Raw genomic sequence first — 21,586 nt, 5'->3', positions numbered from 1 at the left:
TGGTATGATGACTTACAATGTAGGAAATAAGTTGACAGTCCTGACTGGCTAACACAAATTATTCAATCCATAGGAAATTCTGTTCTTATTTTTTCACAAAATGGAGGGGTTAAATTCTGTGGTTGTATCTTTCACTGGTGCTTAAAACATAAACAGAGAGCTCCAGTATATCGTTTAGAACCTTATGAACTTTCTTGATTTGACCTTGATAATGAAGTCATCGGAAAATTATGCGGTTTATAGTTTGCAAGAAAGTATTTTGTTTCCTGTGTTAAATTTGTAGGTAATTATTCTTTTCCTTCTGTAATATTTTTAAATTAAATTATGCATATGCACATGAAAAAGTGTGCAGGCACCTTAGAACTTTCTTATTCACTTTGCTTACCTCTGCTTTGTTGCCTCCACATCACTGCAAGCTCTGATGTTGAAGAAACTGAAAAGTTGATTTGGGTGGAAGGAGACAGGAGGAGCAGTACAGTTATATTGTAGTTATAGAGAATGTCCTAGTCAAGGTGTGTCATGGAGGCATGTTTTCAGAATGTCATTAATGAACCTTTCAAAAATCATTTACCATCAAAGTATTTAAGATGCAAAGCCCTTGAAAAAGTTATTTTGTTAGAACTGTGTACAGAGAAAGGACAAAACAAGTTATCAGTAGAGGTACACATTATTTTGACAAAGTTACAAGAGACTTTTATGGTCCATAGAAGAAAATACCAAGCTGAATTGTTTAGCTTTGATTTCTCTTCAGTACTTACACTCTAGCTCTGCATACTCTTCTGTCCCTCATCAGGAGTATAGCATGCTTGTCAACCTGTAGAAGAAAACTTTGTAATGAATGAATGTTGTTTCAGTTGCTATGAAGGAAGTCTAGCCTTTAGACCATGAGCAGAATAATTTGTTGATTTGTGTTACATCAGAGGACAGGAGAGCTTTGGAATGGTGCTTGCTTTGGTCTGCTGAAGACCTAACATGCAAGATCTTGACCATGAAGACCCAACTCAGCAATATAAATTTGAAGGGAGGAGAAAAGGCTAGATTATTCATGACTAAAATGACTGATATCTTACAGTTCCATCTGACCCCTACAGACATCAAGAGCCTTCTAATAAGACTGGTCCATATTTTTTTTCTGGGGATTATAGTTAGTATAGTATAGTAAATTTTCATGACTTTCCAGAAAAAGAAACAACAACTGAATCCATGTTTTGAATAGCTAAATCTTTCTTTAAAATGGAGAGATGGAAGATCACCTTCAACTTGTGTTAGAATCTGTAGTCTGTGTCTCATTTTGCTTATGCTGCAAATAAAAATCCTTAAGTAATGAATAGTATGCAAACATTACAAAGGTGAAAATTAACGCGTTTGTAAGAATGAAAAACCTCTGGCATTTTCATTCTTTTCCTTGCAGAGGGGAAATCTTCTAAACCACTTGAAACATTGTTTTTAAAATGTCCTTCATGACCGATGAGCATTATACCAAATTGAAAGGTTTTTTGATTGTACTGTAATTATTCACCATTGCAATTATTTATCTGGGAAAACAAAATGCTTTATACTTACAGTTCCATAAAGGAAAATAAATTATATTTATTTTACAGTGATAATTGCATTCCATGGTAGATGTCCCATTCCTTCACATCATAATCCTCAACTCATTGTCTTCTACCACTTCATGTTAACAGCCATCTGCAGCTAATGCTTCATCTGTTGTTTTCTGTAGAATTCAGAAGTCATCTTGTGACACACATAAAGGGTGATTTCACATATGCCAGACTTTTACAGTCCAGTTGTTATTTTTGGGCATATGATGACACTGCATGACCACATCAAATGAGCCTGCCTTTCAGGCAAGCAGCATACCCTCTTATCTATGCACAATGTTAGGCGTTCATGCATTTTGCAAAATGATACTTTAAAAACCTGTTAGTCCGTCAGCACCGGTGGGAATGAGGATTATAATAAAGTCTCTAAGATGCACTGTTGACTATGGGTATGCAAATAACTGAGGTTTTGGTTCTCTCACTGTCCCTGCATTATCAGCATGCACTGTTTATATTTTGGCTCTGACATGTATTTTGAGACTAATTTTGGTTCTCTGTGAGAATTATTACAAGTGTTATGTGTAATGGGTTGTATTTAGCATTTTTGTCTTACTCTCCTTAAAAACCTCCGATACCTGCATTTTTATTATTCTTGTATAAGTGTGAAGCAGCCTGGGCAGTTCTAAACCATCCTGTTGTTTGGGAGATCTGTAGCAAGATTCTATCCACCTGAGAGATGCTGTCAGTGCTCTTGTGTGTCACTCATTGAACAATGATCACTACTATTACATTATCTGGGAGACCTGTATTCTCCTTTGCCTTCCCTTCCTGAGAACACAGAAGGTGCTGTGTCTCCTTCACAGAGTAAACATCAGAAAAAGTACTTTATAGTAAAACTGCTGGGCTTATCTTTGTGGCTGTTGGATCTTCCATATTCATAGGGTAGCATGCATATGTCAAGACTTCTGTATCAATCTGGGAAAGCAACTGGACTCTGGAATATCTATTACATTCCATATATTCCATATATATAATTCATATATATAAAAAAATAATTATAAATAAGGAACTTTTCGATTTGGGAAACGAGCTGGATCTTGGAATATAATAAATAATTATAAATAAGGAACTTTTTGCCACACAGAGGAAGGTAAAGTTGCAGTGTGAAAGGATCTTGATCCCTGAATCATTTGGAGATGCTGGTAGTTCTCCAAGGGATGTCGAGCCTTGAGGCATATGACAAGTCCTCAAATCTAAAGTGACTAGCAGCATGGAGATCCAAAAGTTATAATTATGAAAGCAACATGATATATAAACAATTCCGTTGTCAATCAATGACAATATTTGCTGCAAGACAGGTGTCTAAATTTAGGAGTTTAACAATAACATATAAATAAACCCTTTAGTCCTGGGAGTTTTTCTGATGAAAGATGGTCATCATCAGCTAAATGATCTGCTGTTTTTTTAACTTGATCTTGCCAACACAGCTATATTATGGGAAATGTCGAAAGGAGTGTATTCCAGAGCAGCCTGTACTTCACCCATCTTTAAGAACTGATTTAGTCTAGCAAGCCTTCTTTACTGATACACCTGGAATGTTGGAAAAAAAAAATATGCTGTGAATACAGCTCCAGGTCAGAAAGTCTGCCGTGAGACATCACTGAGGTCAGTGGGGAATTATTCTTGTGGTCTAGAGAATAATAATGAAAGTCTGGCAGTCCACCCAGCACAGATGGACAGAAGGTCACAGTGACTGAAGCATGGATTCTGGTGTGGCATAACTGATTCCCAAGGAGCCCATGGAGCTTTATTCATTAGCCAGTGCAAAGTGAGTGTTTAATACAGGCACAGAGTTCAGGATTGGTTTCTGAATTGCAATAGAGCCATTATGTGTATGTTACATTTCATTGCTTAGGTTAAGAAAGCTTTATAAATAAAAATTTCTACTTACATGACACATCGTGCTCAAGAGACAGGAAAAAAGAAAGACACCAGATAATGTTTTTTTATTAGACCACAGTGTTATGGCTGTAACTGGGAACTTTCAGGCAACAGCAACTGTTAATATGAAAGGTAGCTACTGTCTTCCCCTCCAGCCCTGTAGTACGATTGTGATATTTTTGCTGAGACTTTGTTGCCTGGAAGCCAGAAGTTGATGAATTGGAAAATCTTTCGTTTCTGCACAGGACCTTAGGAGCCTGGCTTTGTTCTGCATCTTCTTTAAAAGATGCCTTCCACAAAGTCATCTTTGAGTTCTGTTTTGTCTGGGAACTGATCCATTATTTGCATGTCACCTGTTCAGTTACCAGTAAAAAAAAAATAATTACAGCTGACCTCCTTTTTGTCCCCTTGGGCAGCTGGTAAGCAGTTTAAGGTAGTGTCTTTGCTTGACAGGAGGAGCAGGATAAAATGTATTGCTGCAGCTCGACTGATGTACAGTGGTTTGGTATGCTGTGGGGACTCCATATTATCAGTGATGGGCCCATTTCTTCAGAGTGCAGAGTCATAGGGACAGACTCTGCAGCAGAAACCTCAGTGGGTACATGCTGGCTTGTTGTAGTGGTGAGCCAGTGTTTTAGTAAATGTGTAACTGCCTCATCCATTACACATACTTTGGTAGGTGGCTTTGCTCTGTTTCATTAGCTTTTTAAACAAACTTGGTCTTTTTGAGATTTCCTGCTATGAACTACTAGAAATCACCCCCACTATACACTGCCAAAATCTCAATTTAATATCTTGAATAGTGTGACTATTTCTTAGATCTCATAACTGTCCATTTGAGATCTTTAAATAAAACACCAATCCCCAATAGTGAATAGCAACTGGAAGATGTTCAGTAAAACTGTTGGCAAAGCATCGCTTTGAACTGAATGAACCTTGTGCCAGTTCGTTTTTGTACCAAACACAATGAAGGCCAGCATGCAATATATTTCTGTCATCTGGATGTGTCCAGCTGTAGCTGGAGACACAAATCCAAAACGGTTACAGCTATTTCCCAACTAATGAAATATCTGGCTTAGGATTTACTGTCTACAGGTCTACAATTTACTGTCTACAGCTCTGTAAACTCACATCTGAAGAATAGTTGGATACAGTGTGCATGTATACATGAATTAAATGCGTGTTCTGTATGTGTTGTATGGCTGTTAGCAGACATTGATAGAGAGTAATTCAATTCTCATTACTGAAGAGATTAAAAAAGAACTGATTATTTTAAAGCATCACACTGTTTTCTTAGGTATCTTAAAAATAAATAGTTCCTTCAGGGCTTTTGATGCTATAAAAAATCTCCAGTAAGTTATTTTAAGATTGAACTTATACAGTAGCATTTTTGGGGAGGGAAAGGATCAGAGTCAAAGCAAATGGGAGCCTAACTCAGAGTATGAACTTTATAGCTTGGAATTAAGTGCTTGGATTCCCTATTGTGCACTGGGAAGATGAGGGGACAGGGGGAAAACAAGGTGACTCAGGAAGGTGATCCAAAACCCTCACATGCTAAGTGGAAACAGATGTCATCTAAAGCTAGCCAGTGGGGAATGCCAGATATCTATGCCTACCTTTCTCTAGGGCATGTGCTCATGCTATTTTGTGGAGAAAAAAAACTATTAAAAAGAATTTTAATACTACTCATTGTCAGCTGAGATGATTCAACTGGGAAGGCCTTTTGTGTAGAAGAGGTTCATTGTGTGGTACACCTGTTGAGAAGAGAAGGGGAGTTGTTATCACTAGGAAACTGTGAAGATAGAACAAAAAATGCTGTTGTTGGAAAGATGGGTTGAAGAAGCAAACAAGCATTTGGGGGTCTCAGTGAAAGAAGTAAATGACCTTCTGGTCATAGCTATTTGTATGTTCCAGAAAAAAAATTAAATAAGGCTGAGTGGGGAAAGAATAGGATCCAGTGGGTAACTTCAGTATTTTCCTTAACAGCATTTATTGGTCCACTGTATTAAACCAAAAGGGTTTTTTTAAACTTCTTTCAAGAGTTTAACTGTCTTGTAATGTATTGCCTGCTATTCTGCTGAGTGATATATAAACGGCTAATCATTTTTACTTTAATTTTAAATCATTATTCATGCTCTTTGGGACCAACATTTTCCAGGCTTTTCCTATTTTTGTGTTGAGTGGAGGAGAAGAGACGAGCCTAGGGAGGAGGAGAGAGAATGTGAAAAAAAATCTCCTCAGCTATTATTGAGTTATGGAAAAAAATTATGGACTTTTCCAAAGGAGTAAAAAAAAAAAGCTCATTTTAACTTTTTGAAAGCTACAGATAAAACTACTGAACTCTGAAACTTAAAACAAAGTAGGCTTCTGAATCATAGAGAATCAAAGCATCCAAGTAAAGCTACATATGAGTGAGCACAATTTCTGAGCATGATCAGTCACAATTCCTTAGATTTCAGCAAATCATATTCCTACTGGTCCTTATTTGTGAAACCGGAGCACAGTTGTTCTTCCCATTTGGCCTGACCAGAGGACTCCAGCAAAAAAAAAAAAAAGCTGCTGAAATAATTTGCAGGTGGGAGATTTTTAGTTGCTTCTGTAAAATATATGCAGTAAATTACTCTAGATCCCAGTGAATTATGAATATTTGCTGGTGGAAAACCAGAAACCTTAACATGTATATATATAAAGTTCCCCTGGGTTCTTCCAGTAAAAGTTAGACACAAAGATTTACTCAGTTAGTGACACTGGAACCAAAACAACCCAGGCTGGATAAACGAGGATATGGTAAATCCCAAATGGTAACTAATTTGACTGAACCCCATTATATTTCAGGAATAGTTCAGGAGAGATGGTGGTGGGTGTTGTGTGGACTCAAGAGTCATCTGTATCAAGCAGCTAATGAAGGATCAAATCAATACAAAAGCATAGGAAAGAACAATCTACACCTCAGAGTGGAAAAAAAAATCTGTGTGATCTGCCGTGAGTTCAGAGGGTTTGTAGAAAACAACAGGAGGTGAATTCTTGCTAATGAACTTCAGGTGTGACCATATTTTTGGCTTGAGGGCCTGTGTAGCTAGCAGTAAGGCTGAGAGAGAAGAAAAGGAGCTGAAAGGATAAGCAGAAAATTCACTTCTTTCCACAAGGAGCCCAGCTGGAAGAAGCCATGTTTTAGGCCTTTTCTTTGGATTTTGGCTAAGGAAAGGCTGTTTTAGTTGTGTCCCATCACTGAAAGGACAGATATTCTTTATTCCCTCATTTTTACTCTATTGTCTTGAAACAATATAAGAGGCGTGCTTAAATATCACCGTTAGGAGTAGATCACAAGAAAAGCTATTAAAATTATCATTTTTAGCCAAAGTATTGAAAAACAGTTGGGAGATTATTTGTTTTGAGGGATTTTGTAATCAAGTCTAGCTGAACTGTGTTCATTATGATTGTTAAGCTCTTCTACATGACTAGTTAGTGGCAGAAGTTGATTTTGCTATTTAACAAGAATTTCTTATACTGTGATACAGAGTGGTACCTCTAGCATTAAATTTAGTATTTGTAGTTTTTATTATAGATAACTGAGTTATATCTCCTCTATATTTTTGAGATGCCTTCTTTATTACTGGATTAATTAAATATTTCAGTAATAGTCACAGGTTAAAAATAGTTTCTCTTAATATTTAGTTTGAATTCCCTGATGTTTATGGGATGCATCTCCTTAGCGTTATGCAGCTGTTTCGATTTGTCAACTATGATTACTTGTAACTGTTCAACACCTACAACTAAGCAAAGTCTGTCTTTGTCTATGATATAATAAACGAACAATAATATGCAGCAAGTTCTTAAAATTTTGGATACAACTATATATGTAAATACGGTATCAGAGAAGAACAACAAAGAACTCATGGACCTGTACAGTGACCTACTACAAGTAAGGTTAAAACCTTTTAGTTCATGGAAGTGTATATTGGTTTTTCTATTTATCCTACAGCAGTCATAGCTTTTGTTTTGATGTGCTACTATTATTTTGTTGCTACACGAAATTCTTAACTTTAGTTCTCTTTAATTTTAACTTTGAAATAAATATTACTTTTTAAATTTGTGCTATTATATTTATTATTAATCTTCCAGAACAAATTGGTAACACTTGTTACCAGGTTATGGTAATTTTGGTGCTTTTTTCCCTGTCTTCCAGGGGTGTTAGAAAAAACGTGCTTTTATTCAAATGGAAGCGAAGTCCTCACAGTTAACGGTGACATTGAAACTTCTGATGTTCTTTTGACAAATATGGTTGAAAACAATTCCAAGACTGATCCCACAGTGAATCTCAGCACACATCCCTCTTCCTGGACCACCACAGCTTTATCCCACACTGACCAAATGAACAAGAACTCAAATATATCTAGAGAGACTTTCCAGGAAAATTCATTTGCTCTCACAACTCAAGCCACAGCGCTCAGTCCTCACCCTGCATATGATGCTGCTTTGGCAGAGGGCTCTGAAGACAGCACCCAGCTGTTTGCCACTGCAGAGGAGGCAACTTTGTGGTCTACAGATGCATCCTTTAACAACGCAGAGACGCTGACCACTCTGCCAGTATTAAGTCCTACCCGTCCCTCTGTGTCACAAAAAATGGATCAGAAAAAAAGTAAGTTTACATTTTATTTGCCTCCATAATTCTGACACAAAAAGTACAGGGCATACTGTTGGCATGCTTCCCCATGTGTTCCCATGAGTTCTGAGGAATGTGTCCATTTTGGTAATTTATTTTGTCATGCGCATTCTATGTTGCAAGCAACTTGTTTCTTATCAGAACTTTTGATTGACCCCGTTGAGGAAGATGCAGTAAATTCTTTCAGGTACTTAAAAAATATTCTTCAATTGGTGGTAATCATGCATGCTTACCAAGGCTGAAAATCAGTTATTGCAGATGATATTCAGTTTGTAGATTTAATTTTCTATGTTTTTTGAAAATTATGTATGTGGCAAGTACCTTCCTGAATGTAATTACAGTTACAGCTTTTTTCTATGTTAATGGAAAAGTTCTTCTCTACTATGAAGTGCTTCTCTATGTAGCAGTAAAGTTCCAGTGATGTTTCTAAGGACTACAACCAAAATGTCTAGGTAGAATAACAATAATTAACTGTTGGTAAATCAGTTGGTTTTTTTGTTTGTTTGTTTGACTATGAAAATAGGTGCATTTCATTAATGCCATGGTAATTTTATTGATTTGTCGTGTCAGTGGTAGTGAAAGGTTCCCCAGTATTGTTTTGCTAACAGCTGAAACACTAGGGTACCATATTAAAATGAATTTGTTCTTCTTGAACGGCGTTTCATTCCTTTGCTCTTGATCCCACCAGAGCACAAAGCAAAACTTATTCTAGGTCATAGAGAGATCTGAAATAGATGAAAGATAGTCAGTGACCTAAAAGTGGCACACTCTATTAAATCTCTTTTTGAAATTTCTGTAAAATGAAAATGAAGAGATGGTATCGGACAGTGGTGATCACTTCTGAAAGGCCACTGAATTATGTGTTATTTTGAGGAGCAGGTCTGTGTGTCATTCCTCTGCTGGATTCTGTGCTCAGTTCAGTTGTAAGACCTGATATGAGTTAATTGAGATATTTTGCTCTGCTGGTTTTTTTTTTAAGCATTCTCCCTTCAGGAGTTTGTTGTCTGTCCGTCCACTCCCCCGCCCTGTTCTGCCCCGCATCAGACAGGCAGATAAAAGTTGGGAAACAGCTCTGTTATGTCTTTTTCTTGTTCTTTCTGGAGTGAAATAAAAATAGGGAAAACCTTTGAATAGGCTTTCTTTTTTTAAAACCTGGTGCTCCTAAGAGATTCCTTTTGAGGGCATTTCAGTGATAGCTTATTTTCTCACTCAAGAATTAGCTTTCAAAAATAACAAGTTACTGTGAATCAATGATTTGTCAATATTTTCTCTGCCCCTAGACTGTAGTGACTGCACAGGCCATTTGAATGGTGCAGGCTTTCTGTAGGTTCTTTTTGCTAAATGATTCTTCTTAAACAGATTTCTCTTATTCTCTCCCCCTGCACCCCAAACTCAGAACAAATGTGTATAAATGCACACTCATATCATATTAGCAATTCATGTATTTCCCTTTTTTAGTAACTTGGTTAATTATCACTGCACCAAAGAAGAGTGCAGAAGCATAGTGTGCTACACTACAAATACTTCCAACTCACAGGATTTTTCAGTAATTACTGTAGCAAAGGACACCTCAAAGTTAGTGGCCTGATGATTAATGTTGAGCAAAACTGCCTGTTTTTCTTACTAGGTATTCTTTGATGTGTTGTGGGGTCTAACTGTTCCTGTTATAGAAGATGGCATCTTTGCATTGCATTCTTAGTAACTGGGTAGATATAGTATAGATATATTGTGTAAGATTCTGTGTTTGTATTTCTATTCATCTGCCTAATCATCATATTTAAGATACCTGGAATTCCAGGAAATTCCAGATGAAACAGTGTAAAACTTTTTTTCCCTTTCCTTATCACGTTGGAATGAGCTCTCTTGAGATGGATATAATATGCCTATGTGTGTATGGGAGGTGACATCTTTCCCTCCTAGGACATTGACACAGGGACTGTGCTATAGTGGCTCAGAACAATCTTAAGTCTAGATTTCTAAACTTTCAAATAATTGGGGTTTGGTTTTATACAGAAAGGCACTTGTACCCTATGAGGAAATATGCAGTACGTGCTGTATTCTGGTAAGTGCAGTTCATTCCAACAGCACTATGACCGCATATATTCAATAGGGATGACTGCTTGGGATTCTACTGTGAGGTTCGTTCTTCTGTGTAAAGAGAAAAGGGGAAAAGATTTTCAAAGTCAAATTTGAAATACCAGAGGTTTCTTTATAAAACAAAAGCAACAACAAAAAAACCCCATCCCAAACTGAGATGCTTCAAGTTAGGTTTTTTCCCCCTATCAGAAACATCAGGAGCTAGTGTGTTACCAATCAATAACCTATCAGTCTTTGATTCCACTTTCAAGTGTTTTGCTTGTTTGTATTCATGTGGGCATTGCCTTAATTCTCTGTGTAGATACATCAAAAATGTTAATTTATTTGGGGGATTCAGAAGATTTTGGTCTCAGAATAACTATGTGTTCCCATGGCTGTCCAGGGCATGGAGGACTAGAAAGCCAGCAGTTTTCATGGGTACACAGGGCTCCTGACTACCTCGCTTGTACCTGGCCTTTGCAAATTAACTCTTCACACTCATCCTCGGCCTCTTTGATCTCTCCTTTCCCATTAAGCTTTGCTTCTTAGAGAGAACATGGTCTGATGTCCACAGGAAGTTGTTACATATTCTGATGTGGAGGGAGATGGGGAGTAACTGGGAGTTAAGATATAAAGAAGTTTTGGAATAGTGAGACTGGAATAGCCTTTTGGAGTAAAAAGATTTTTTTGGGGGACAAGTAAAACTTAATGAGCACATGGGAATGGTAGAGTAGATCAAATTAAGTCTCTTTTGCTTAGTCTCTGGATCCAACTGGGACCATTAGCACATGCCTAAAGAGGAATAAACTAGGACTAGCATACAGAGATACTTCAACAACATAAGGCAGCTGAGTCCAGTGATCTACAGTGAATCCTGATGAGTATTCTCCCATGAATTTATGTAAACTATTTTGAACCCATGTAAAATGGAGGTTTGAGCTTTTTAGGCATATCCTATAAGGAAATTAATCTCCAAATGAAGTGTGAGGCTGATGTTCCGTCATCATCAGTGCACACTAGCAAATGTGCCATTGGCACACGTTTCATCTGGTTCAAACGTGAGGAGATGAATGCATTTCTGTTGATGTAGTAAGTATGTGTGACTTGGACTTTATGCTCGTTTTATGCAGGGTGCTAAAAGACGAATGATAGATCATACAACATAGAGACTGTCAGTGCAAAACCAACCAGGCAAAATTCTCTGAACACATTTGAACTGGCATTCATGAGGCTGTAATGTTTTTGGTCTGGTGTTAGTATCCCTAGCACTGATTTGCTTTACTGGTGAACCACAGCTTCAATAAAAGACATTAGAACACATTAATAAGAGAAATGATAAACATTGTGACCATATGGTATTCACTCAAGACTTTAAAATAACACAAGTAAGATATTGCTGAATTACTAAACGGAGAGGAATGAAATTTGGCACATATGACATCAATTATTTAAAAAGTCCTTGAAGCAGAAGGAAGTTCTTTGGCAGAAATTCTAGTGAAGAATGGATTAGTGGGTAAATGGAAATGCATGATAGAATAAGGAGGAGATGAAGAAGTTTATTTTCATTTTTACAAGGGGAAACAATGCCTCAAGTCTGTTACAAAGTTCTTTGAGGGAGTCAGTGAAAATGCTGGTTAATACAACATGGCTTTTCAAAATGCTGTTAACAAGAGTCTTACATGAGAAGTCTTACAGACACTCTTCTCACAGACTAACTGTTCATTAAAAGACAGAAGGAAAAATACAAATGAATGGTTAGGCTCCACAGTGAAGAAAGCTACCGATTAAGTCTTACGGGGTTTTCTGGTCTGGGAAAGCAGTGAATAGTCAAGTAACAACATTTCTGCTAATACAGAATTATCCACCTAAAATGAATAGCTGGGAATCACATAAAGGTCTCATAGTGGAAAGAGTGACTGATGGGATGTTTAGATTACTTTGTGCTAATAGATGTAAAAGAATGATGGAGAGTGGGGAACAACCCTAACTCTATGTAATACAATGCAGGACTCTCAGCTAGTTTTCCCACCTAAATAAAAGACATGATGTTTTGCTGCAGACAGCATTCTGGCTCCGTGACTGTCAAGAAGGCAAACAGGGTGTTAGGCATCATCATTGAAGCCTGCGAAGAACAAAACAGAAAATCTCATTACATCACTATTATAAGTCCAGAAAGATAATAGTAGAATTGGAAAAGGGAAATAGCAGGCAACCAGACCAGTGGAGAGATGGAATGACTTAGATGTGAGGAGGCACTAAATAGGAGGAAGACACTGTTTTCCTCCTGGAAAATGACTGACTGAGGAGTAAGTGGTTGTGGTAGATATCCATACTATTTTGAGTGTCCTGGAGAAATAGAACAGGGAACAATTTCTCACTGTTTATCAGTATATCAGGAGGTGCCCCCCACCTTGTTTTTTTTTTTTGTTTGTTATCAGACAGTAAGGTCAAAAAAGGAGGCCTCGTGGAACTCATTGCCACAGGATGATGAAAAAAACAGAACGTATGAAAATTCTTGAACTCATGAGGGCATGGTGTGTTGGGGACTTTTAAACACAATAGTCCAGTGGCATCCTCGGACTTGTGAAGGCTCAAGATTTTAGGTTGCCAGAAGTTGTTGTTATCCTGCTAGTTGTTTGTTCCTTATCTATGCCCAAAATTCTTAGAATTTTTCTTCAACATATAATGCTGGGCTGTACCAAAGGCCAGCTTCTGAGTTAAACATATCCTGTGTTACCTCTCTGTTGGAAAGCAAGAGAAGGAATAAGTTTTTCCTATTGAGGGTTTTGAGTTTGTGTGACTTCATGTTTAAATGTTTTCTTAAGGCATGGGCCATGGTCCTAAGCCACTAGGGTGGTTCACTGGAGAGTTTTCTGATAGCAAAAACATCAGGAAGGGAGCCTTAGGTGAATGAATAGGTTCAGTAGTGTATATTCATGGAATGTAGAAGTATGTGCAGTAAATTTCTGTTCATCTGTCAATCAGTGCTTAACAGAAAAAGACCAATAAACTAAAGAGTAATTATTTAAAAAATAAAGGATGTTTTTCCAAGATAAATATCAGTATAATTTTATTGGTACTTTTTTTCTCTTTGAAACAAAAGCAGGCTGCAGATAGGCAGTAAACTGGGAGACTGACCAGGAGAGATCTCAAGTGTATGAGATTGAGCGGGATGTTTTAATTTCAAGTGAAGCAGACTCCCTGTTTTGTAATACTGCCGATTTGGGGAGAAAGGAAGAAGGAGAGAATGCAAGGGTTGACATTCTTCCTAGAAAAACATCCTGTAAACTAATGGAATATGTACTGGGACAAGAGGTATTAGTATCTGATTTTGTTTCTTCCACTCACTAATGTCTATGCATATGTATATTTGATATCCCTTTTCTTCTGTGCCAAGTCTCTCATGCTTCTTTCCTAGCAGACAGTCTACTAACACCTCTGCCATTCCACAAAAAAAGTTACAGTGGAGAACTGTGACAGCGTTCAGATCCTGACACGAAAAGTAATGTGACCAAGCTTGATCATCTGCCATACCTTTCTGTGGCACCCCCCCAGGAAGGCTCCAAGGGTGTGAGGAGCTAAGAGAGCAAGACCTGTTTTTCAGCACAGCCCCAGAACCCCTGGCGAGTCCCTATGGCGCCCAAAACGGTTCCTGCGGCCTGTGATTGTCACTGAGCAACATTGGCTTCAGCCCCACTTTTCCAGCCTCTTGGTCACCACCGCCCCAGGAGCTGTGCTGTGAGCGTGGGAGAGCACTGCTGCCACAGCCCCCAGCCCTGCAGGAGCCAAGAGCGGGGCTGAGGGTGCCTTCGGGGAGGGCAGGGACAGCTGGGGTGGGCAACACAGGCACAGGCCTTGTCTGCGTTGAGAGGATGGGAAGTGGCAGCTGCAGAGGAGGAGAGGGAGGTTTCCCCATGTGTTAGTGCGAGGTGACACTGGTGGTAGGGGAGGTGGACTGCAGAGGCTGTCATCTGAGGAGCAGACTGGCTGCACCGCTCCAGTCTATGTTGGGGAGTCCAGGGAGAGCACTGGGCCTCTAGACCTTTTGTTAGGAGAAGAACTGAGTAAAGAGCAAGGTGGATAGCAATAAGGGACATGTTTATTTCCAGCTATGGGTTATACTGAATGTACTAGTCAGAGTGCTAGGAAAAGTCATGCATCCCAGATGAACATGGATGCTCCTCCCTGCACTTGCACAAGTGTGCAGGAGGGTGAAAAAAGCCCTGAGCCTTGAATGGTTGCTTGAAAGAATGAAGTGGAAAAGTGCCTTTGCAAAGGCAAGTCACTGTATCAGAGGACTTGTTAAGCATTTCAAAAAGCATAGCATTTATGTTTGCATCTTTTACTCTTTTCCTAAATAACAAATATTCTTATTATGCAGAGGACCCTGAGGTCTTTTCACATTTCATGAACATCTTTGAGCAATTTATTTGCAGTCCCCTGCTCAGTCTAGAGGTTATCCTAATCCTCTCTATTGTCATTTCACTATGTTTAATTTTTACATGAAAAAAATCTCTTTGTCTCTACCCAGCATTTCTTTGTATTTGGTGTTCTGCCACTACTAGAACCTGCAGAGTCTGGCCCAGCTTTCTGTTTGGTAGAAAGAGCAATATGAGAACTGCTGTGGGGATAGCTGGACGGGATTTGTCATGTGGCACAGAAACAAGAAATTCCCTGCCTTTCTCTCCCTGCCTCGTGCTGCTCATACTAAAGATATTTTTTTCTGCTGAAGCTAAGGTATCCAGTAACTGCATCCCAAGTCAGACCATGGGCTTGCATCTCCCTAATCCCCAGTATCTCAAGCAGTGATCTAATAAGTCATTTTGACTTCTAGCTCAATTTATGTTTAGTTACTCATACAAGTTGGAACGGACCCAGGAGTAATAGCAGCAATAGACCCATGGTAGATCTTCAGGGGTATTGTCCTCAAAAAAAAGTTCAAAACATTGTTAAAACATGATTTTCTCCTGAAGGCAGAATGATTTTGGTTTTCAGATTGACATAGAAGAACACGAACAGTGGTCCCCTAAATCCCAAGCCAGGAGTTTAGCCACTCAGCTGTGTTTTTTTCATGCAAATGCAAGCTTGAGTGGACTAATATGGTAACTATTAATTTTGTTGGTGCTTGAGTTCATGCTTGAGAGTGTTTTCTATTCCAGCTTCTGTTTCTTTATCTCACCAATACCTACGCTTTCTCCCAAAATCAAAGAAACAAAGTGAAAAAAGCTGCCCTAAAATTTTGGCAATGTGGTCCTCATTAAAAAATACTTTTTTTTTTTCACTAGTCAAAATAATCACTAGAGACATTCAGGTTTTCTTGTCTAGCAGAAATTTAAAATTAACATGACGTGTTAAGTTGACATGGCAAAATTAGTGACTTATAATTGAAACACATGGTGAATTTTCACTAAGTTTGATAGCAAGAACCTGGTTTTCATCAGTTTGCCTATTCCACCATTGCTGTTTCATATGGGTGCATGGGCACAGCTTGGAAAGGAAGCCATTAAGTTTCTGATATATAGGATAAATCAGCTAGAATCCAAAAGATTCTTAAAAGTCGTTACTGTCTATATAGAATATGGAGATATTTTTCATTACAACTTAAGTTATAAGGAAGAAGCAGTTACTAGCTTTTATCACCTGGTGTATTGCTGCTCTCAGGTAACTGTAAGTTTGCCAAAAACTTCAAATACTTGTTGGGAACTGTAATGAGATTGCTAACACACTTTCATACATTTACCTCTAGCTAAGCTTGTGATTTGAATTCCCTGTATTAAATTCATGGCTCCTTGTTGAAACTATTTTGTTTGTAGATTATAATCTGTCCAAATGCAGTTTTAGGAAACAATGTTCTGCATAAGATATCTAACAGACCTCAAGTATCTCTTGAGATTAATACTGTAATGAGTACTATGAATAACCATCACACCCTCCTTTGCAATTCCATGTATCTTTACTCTTTGGCCTGTCAGCAGCGTGGTTTATTTTAGAGTGGGAGATTCCCTCCTTGGAAACAACTACAAAGTTAGCTTTGTTCTAGTCTTTAAATGATGTATGTGTGCTTCTGGAGTTATGGATGTACATATCTTTAAAACTTTGAAGAACAGAAGTCTTTTCAGCTTTATGCCTTTTATGCATCCATTAGGTTTTTTTACACTTTGTTGCTTGTAGTTTAAAAATATGTTTGTTGTCAAAATTGAACCATGTACTGACCAAGAGGCTAAGCAAGAAGTCATTTGCTTAGCCTGGCATGAACCTTTCAAGAATGGGAACAATGAAACAATGCATATCTTAAGATAATCGGCTGAGAATTGCAGCCACTGACTTCCTTTTCAGACCATCAGCTTCTCTGAAACTATTTAAATTTTTTTTTATGTGGTTATTTCAACAAAAAGATGATGTTAATTCATGTTTTTTTCTATATTGTGATTGATGACTTCGCTTCCAAAGGTGCACCTTACATCTGGTAGGAGCATGTGATTTTATGTGTGATTAAACTTGATCTGCTTTATGCTTCTGCATGGTATGTTATGGAGTATAATAGATAGAGTGTATCCAGGTGTGGGTACAAAGCATCATTAATATAAAATGGTAAGATCTAACTCTTGCCCAAAAACTGGAAGGTGAACATATTGATACAACAGAAAGTGATTTGAAGTCACTGTCATCTTTCGTAATCATGTGAAATTCAAGAAAAATGTAATGAGTACCATGATTTGAAATTGTTATGGGGTTGGGAATTTGAGAAAGTGATAAATAGCTCAATACAGTTAAAGATTAATTTAGCTACTATTCCATACAGGAAATCTGTCTTTCTCACCTTTATTATGACTGATAATTTAAAAAATCCTAATAATACTCTCCAATGAAATAAAATGGAAGAAGTTCAGACTAGAAATCAGGAGAAGCTTTTTCAGTGGATGGGTAGTGCAGCAGTAGAACCCGTTGCCCACAGAGGCTGTGGGATCCCTAGCATGGGTGTTTCCAAGACTCAGCCAAAGTCATGGATGACAACGTGCTGGTGGCAATCTCGCTCAGAGAAGCAAGTTGGGTAGAGACCTCCAGAGGACTCTTTCAAACAGTATGTCTATGATTATAAGGTATAAAAAATTTATTTGCACATAGGGAGTAGAACATGAATATTTTGCATGGTTGAAAAAAGTTTGACATTACAGCTTGTTTAATGGTACTTGAGATAATTTTGTCCTAATTTTCATGGGGAAACCTGTTGTTTCTCTCTAATTAACAGGTAATTAAACAATGAGCTATAAGAGAGAGCACTAAAGGAAGCTATCTGTATTTATTAGTGGAATTATGTGAAAGAAATAAATGGACATTCCATTCTGAGAACAGCAATTGAAGTATGAGGATTTAAAAATCTCAGTTCGCACAAGCAACTTGCAAGTGTCATGTTCATAGGATTTAAATGCAACCTGAACTGACATACAGATACAGAAAACTTCACCACAGTTATGTTAAGCTCTTAAACACCTGTGTTTTAATAAAATCATTTTCACATTAAAAAACAGTGATATAGACAGGAGAGTCAGTGGCATCCCCTCAGAATAAAGAAAGGGCCCAGGAAGTTGTATATCATGTTCTGCAACATATACTTTGCCAAATGTACTATCAAATTCAGAAGATTGAGGCTGCAGTATTTCTGGCTAACAAAGTGATCTTCAGACAAACAATTACTATCTAGGTTGTAATGAAACAAGCGCACACATACCTCTGAAAAACACAGTTGTGGGAATTTTCCATAGGGAAAACAGTAATTTGTTAGACTGATCAGTCCTTAGTTAGCCAGGGCTTTAAAAATTAACACCTGGATCTTAAGCTCCATCCGCAAATTGCCAGGCAGGAAACTGCAGTTTGCAAAGCATAGGCTTCATGTACTTGCTGTTCTGCTTAGCAAGTGTGGTGCTGTATTCTGCTCTTAGTTTCTGGACAGATTTCACAGGGAGGGGTTTGCTGTGTTAATTTTGCCTGAAAGTGAGGTGGGCATAAGTTATGATTGTGAGATATACTTGGAAAAAAGGATCCTAACTTCTTACTGAACAGATCAGAAGAGTAATTTGGCTATTCTAGAAAGGTCATTAGCCAGAGACAACTGGGACAGCCTATTTCTATGCTGACTTATTCATAGCCTGTTGAGTATCTCAACTGGATAAAGTCTTTCACAAAGCACCGTGGTTTTTTATTTTATTTTGAACATAACAGTGTTGGTGCATAAGTAAATGTTGTCAATCAAGCTAGTATTAATTTTTACTTATTGAAAACAAATTTGTTTAAAACAAAAACCCCAAACCATCTGGATGTCTGGCTGGGTCCTGTGGAAGCTCCCTTTCTTTAACCCCCCTGCCCTCGCCCCCCTTTTTTTAACCTCCCCTTCACCCCCCTTTTTTTTTTTAAACAAACCCTATCAAGAGTACTGAAGTCACACACATGTTTCAAAACAATAGCAAAATCCTGTCCAACCTAATATGCCATGGAAAATAGTCTCTAACGATAGACCTAATCCTAAAATTAATTTCATTTTGTGCCTTTTGTTTATTTAGCAGTCGGTTCTTAGAAATATGTCTCCAATTTCACTAAAGAATCCTGTAATTAGGAAATACCAGATCTGGAATACAGGCCAGCTCACACCTCATGGGGGGTAGGTGTTCAGCCTCAGCTTTGGCTAATGAGCTTACCTGCTCTCAGCTGTGCCTGCCCAAGGGATTAAAGAAGCAAATATGTGCCTCAGTCAAGAAGGGCAGCATCTGGAAGCACCCTGGTGGAAGAAGTGTGGTTCAAAAAAAATGAGGTGGCTTGATGAGGAGTCCAGCCTTCTGCAATATTCTTTGGTCAGGAGAATAAGTGATTTGGAATTTATGACTGCATTAAGCTCTGAGCAAGAAGTTTCTGGTGCAGACTGGATGTGGTGTTCCACTGTACAGCAGCTGGTACAGATTGCCTTAAAAAAATTTATGATAACACTCAACTCTGATCTAAAATATGAGTTGTATTTCCCCTATGACTAATCCCCTTTCTGTGACCTGGGAGATAATGAATTGTTTTTCTCTCTACTGCAGGTGGTCAGTAGCCTTATCACCTCTCCCTTTGGTACCTTTAGAGCACAAGGGGGAGTTGAGAACCAGTCATTCCTTTCAAATCGTATAATTCATTAGCTGAATGAAGTTAAATGCAGAGCAATTGTTTTCAGCTAGTCTTGGAGTCTGACTTCCATTTCAGATCCGCAGATGGGATTTGCTGTTCAAAAAGTTGTTTCCCTCTTCGCCACAGAAGCTATTGTGAGTCAGCTGGGCCTCATTTAGAGGGTAGCAGCGCTGAGAAGGTGTCCCCATTACCTTTGCTCAGAGCCATACAATGCTGTACGCTTCTGTTTATGTGCTGGTATTTGCTGTCTCCTCGATGAGCTGACTCAGCTCTAACACTGGCTCGTGGCTCTTGGCTGGTTTGGCACCAAAGTTGTTTTAAAGTCAATGGCAAACACACATGCTTGAGAGGAAGCAGTATTGTGCCATTGCATCAGTTCAGTTGTCTTGTGAAATGTTTTTCTCACTGTGTCAGTTGACCTAAGAAAAGTCATGACCTTCTGTTAGAAACTTACTCTGATAGTACCTTGCTTATATCTTTAGGCTACCGTGGCTGTTATTGAAACATTTGACAAACTTGTCAAATGTCTACCTGCATGTGAATGTAGCAGACTTAATATGGCTCCTCTTGAGGTTATGTCTTTGTGCTGTATTGAAGATGTATAAAGGCACTCCTGTTTTAAGCCTTTCTTTAGGGATCACGACATTACATTTCATGTGCAAAGTACTTCTGATATCCTGCAGATTTGGGGAAATCTGGTTTCATTTATGCCCATAAGCACCTAAAATAAAAGCTATTAGTGCTTTTACTTAAGTGCTTCTTAATCCTTGTTTCCATTTTGCAGTGTACTGTAGAGGATCTCAGTTCTAGCAAAGGAAACATTTCATTTCTCACAGATAGAAGGAAAGCTTCTTTTTACATTGTTTTCCATCTCCTAATCATTTCTGCATTTTGGTACTGGAGGTATTGCTGTTTGCACACACTTTTTCTTTTGCATTGGCTACAGACACAGTGTTTACCAAAAATTTGTTGACTCTGGTACCAGTCTTGAGTCTGCTCCTCAATGACATTTTGGTCTTGTCAAGAGACTGTGGGAAATGGGGACCCTGCTGTTGACAGCTGTTTGTAATATTGTACTTTTACAACAGAATGTAGAGTTAAGTATTCCCATTGTCTTTTCCTTCACTTCCTGGGTGCTTCATGGATACTTTCAGGTAAGAGCTTTTTATTTCCATTGTACAACTAAATAGTTTGTCAGTTGCAAAGGAAATGAGAAGTGTCATGAAAGTGGTGATTCTGTCACTGATGAACTTATTCCTACACTAGCTGGGAATTAATTGATTTTGGTTTTGGCAGTTCTAGAAAGGCAAAAGGTTCCTATAGATCAAATGAGTGTGGATGTTACAAAATTTGTTGAATTTTTTTTTTCTCTCAAATTTGGTTTTCAAAACACTTTAGATGACTCAAAGCAAAATGCTTTGAATTCCAAACTGGAATTAACCATAGGTTAGTTCTTATAGAAGCAAGCCTACAAAAGATGTGCTGAACAAGCTTATTTAGCTTGACTTCAATTTTAATTTTCAGAGGCATCAGGAACTTAAAGTGTATGTTATCAATCTTGGTTGTGGCATTTTTAATGAAGTCCAGCCCAACACGATTATCTAACAACCCAAACTTACACAAAAATAAGCAAATAAAGCTTTTTTCAGCAGTTTAAAAAGGAATTATCTCATTTTGAGCAAAAGAACTTAAAAACGTAGTAGCTTAAAAGACATCTTGAACTGTCTCAGCCCTTGAATGATGTACATACTTTCTAAATACAAATAGGATGACCCATCTTGTTCTGTCTTCTTCTGTGCCCTTATATCATACACATTAAAGCTTTGGTACACTTCAGTACAGATATGGAGGATTTACTTACCTACCAGTGACAAAAATCTTCAAAATGAAGGTATCTAGCACTTTCTACTATCTTTACATAGTTTCTGGGTAATAACTAGTTTTACATATTCTATTTAACATAGGCTCTATCATAACACAACCCCTTTTATTCTCAAAGTAAATACTTAAGCTAACTGGACAATATTGTTGTGGATTGACCTTGGCTGGCTGCCAGATGCCCACCGAGCTGCTCTTGCACTCCCCTTCCTCAACAGGACAGAGGAAGAAAATAAGATGAAAAAGCTCATGGGCTGAGTGAAAGACAGGGAGATCACTTACCAATCACCATCATGGGCAAACAGACTCGACTTGGGGAAAACTA

The 21,586-nt window shown here is 38.1% G+C and overlaps 1 protein-coding gene across 2 annotated transcripts in view; it reads left to right on the top strand.

The window, feature by feature from the left end:
* The window catches only part of CORIN (corin, serine peptidase), a 164,348-nt gene that overhangs the window by 24,415 nt on the left and 118,347 nt on the right, over positions 1 to 21,586 (top strand). For both annotated transcript variants that reach the window (XM_064449377.1, XM_064449376.1), the window contains exon 3: positions 7,672 to 8,124. In XM_064449377.1, coding sequence (XP_064305447.1) covers positions 7,672 to 8,124 — 453 coding nt within the window. The remainder of the gene's footprint in view (positions 1 to 7,671; positions 8,125 to 21,586) is intronic.

The sequence above is a fragment of the Phalacrocorax carbo genome, chromosome 4, assembly GCF_963921805.1.
Source record: "Phalacrocorax carbo chromosome 4, bPhaCar2.1, whole genome shotgun sequence".
Lineage (NCBI taxonomy): Eukaryota > Metazoa > Chordata > Aves > Suliformes > Phalacrocoracidae > Phalacrocorax > Phalacrocorax carbo.
The sequence above is the reverse complement of the archived record's forward strand: the minus strand, read 5'-3'. Positions and strand labels throughout refer to the sequence as shown.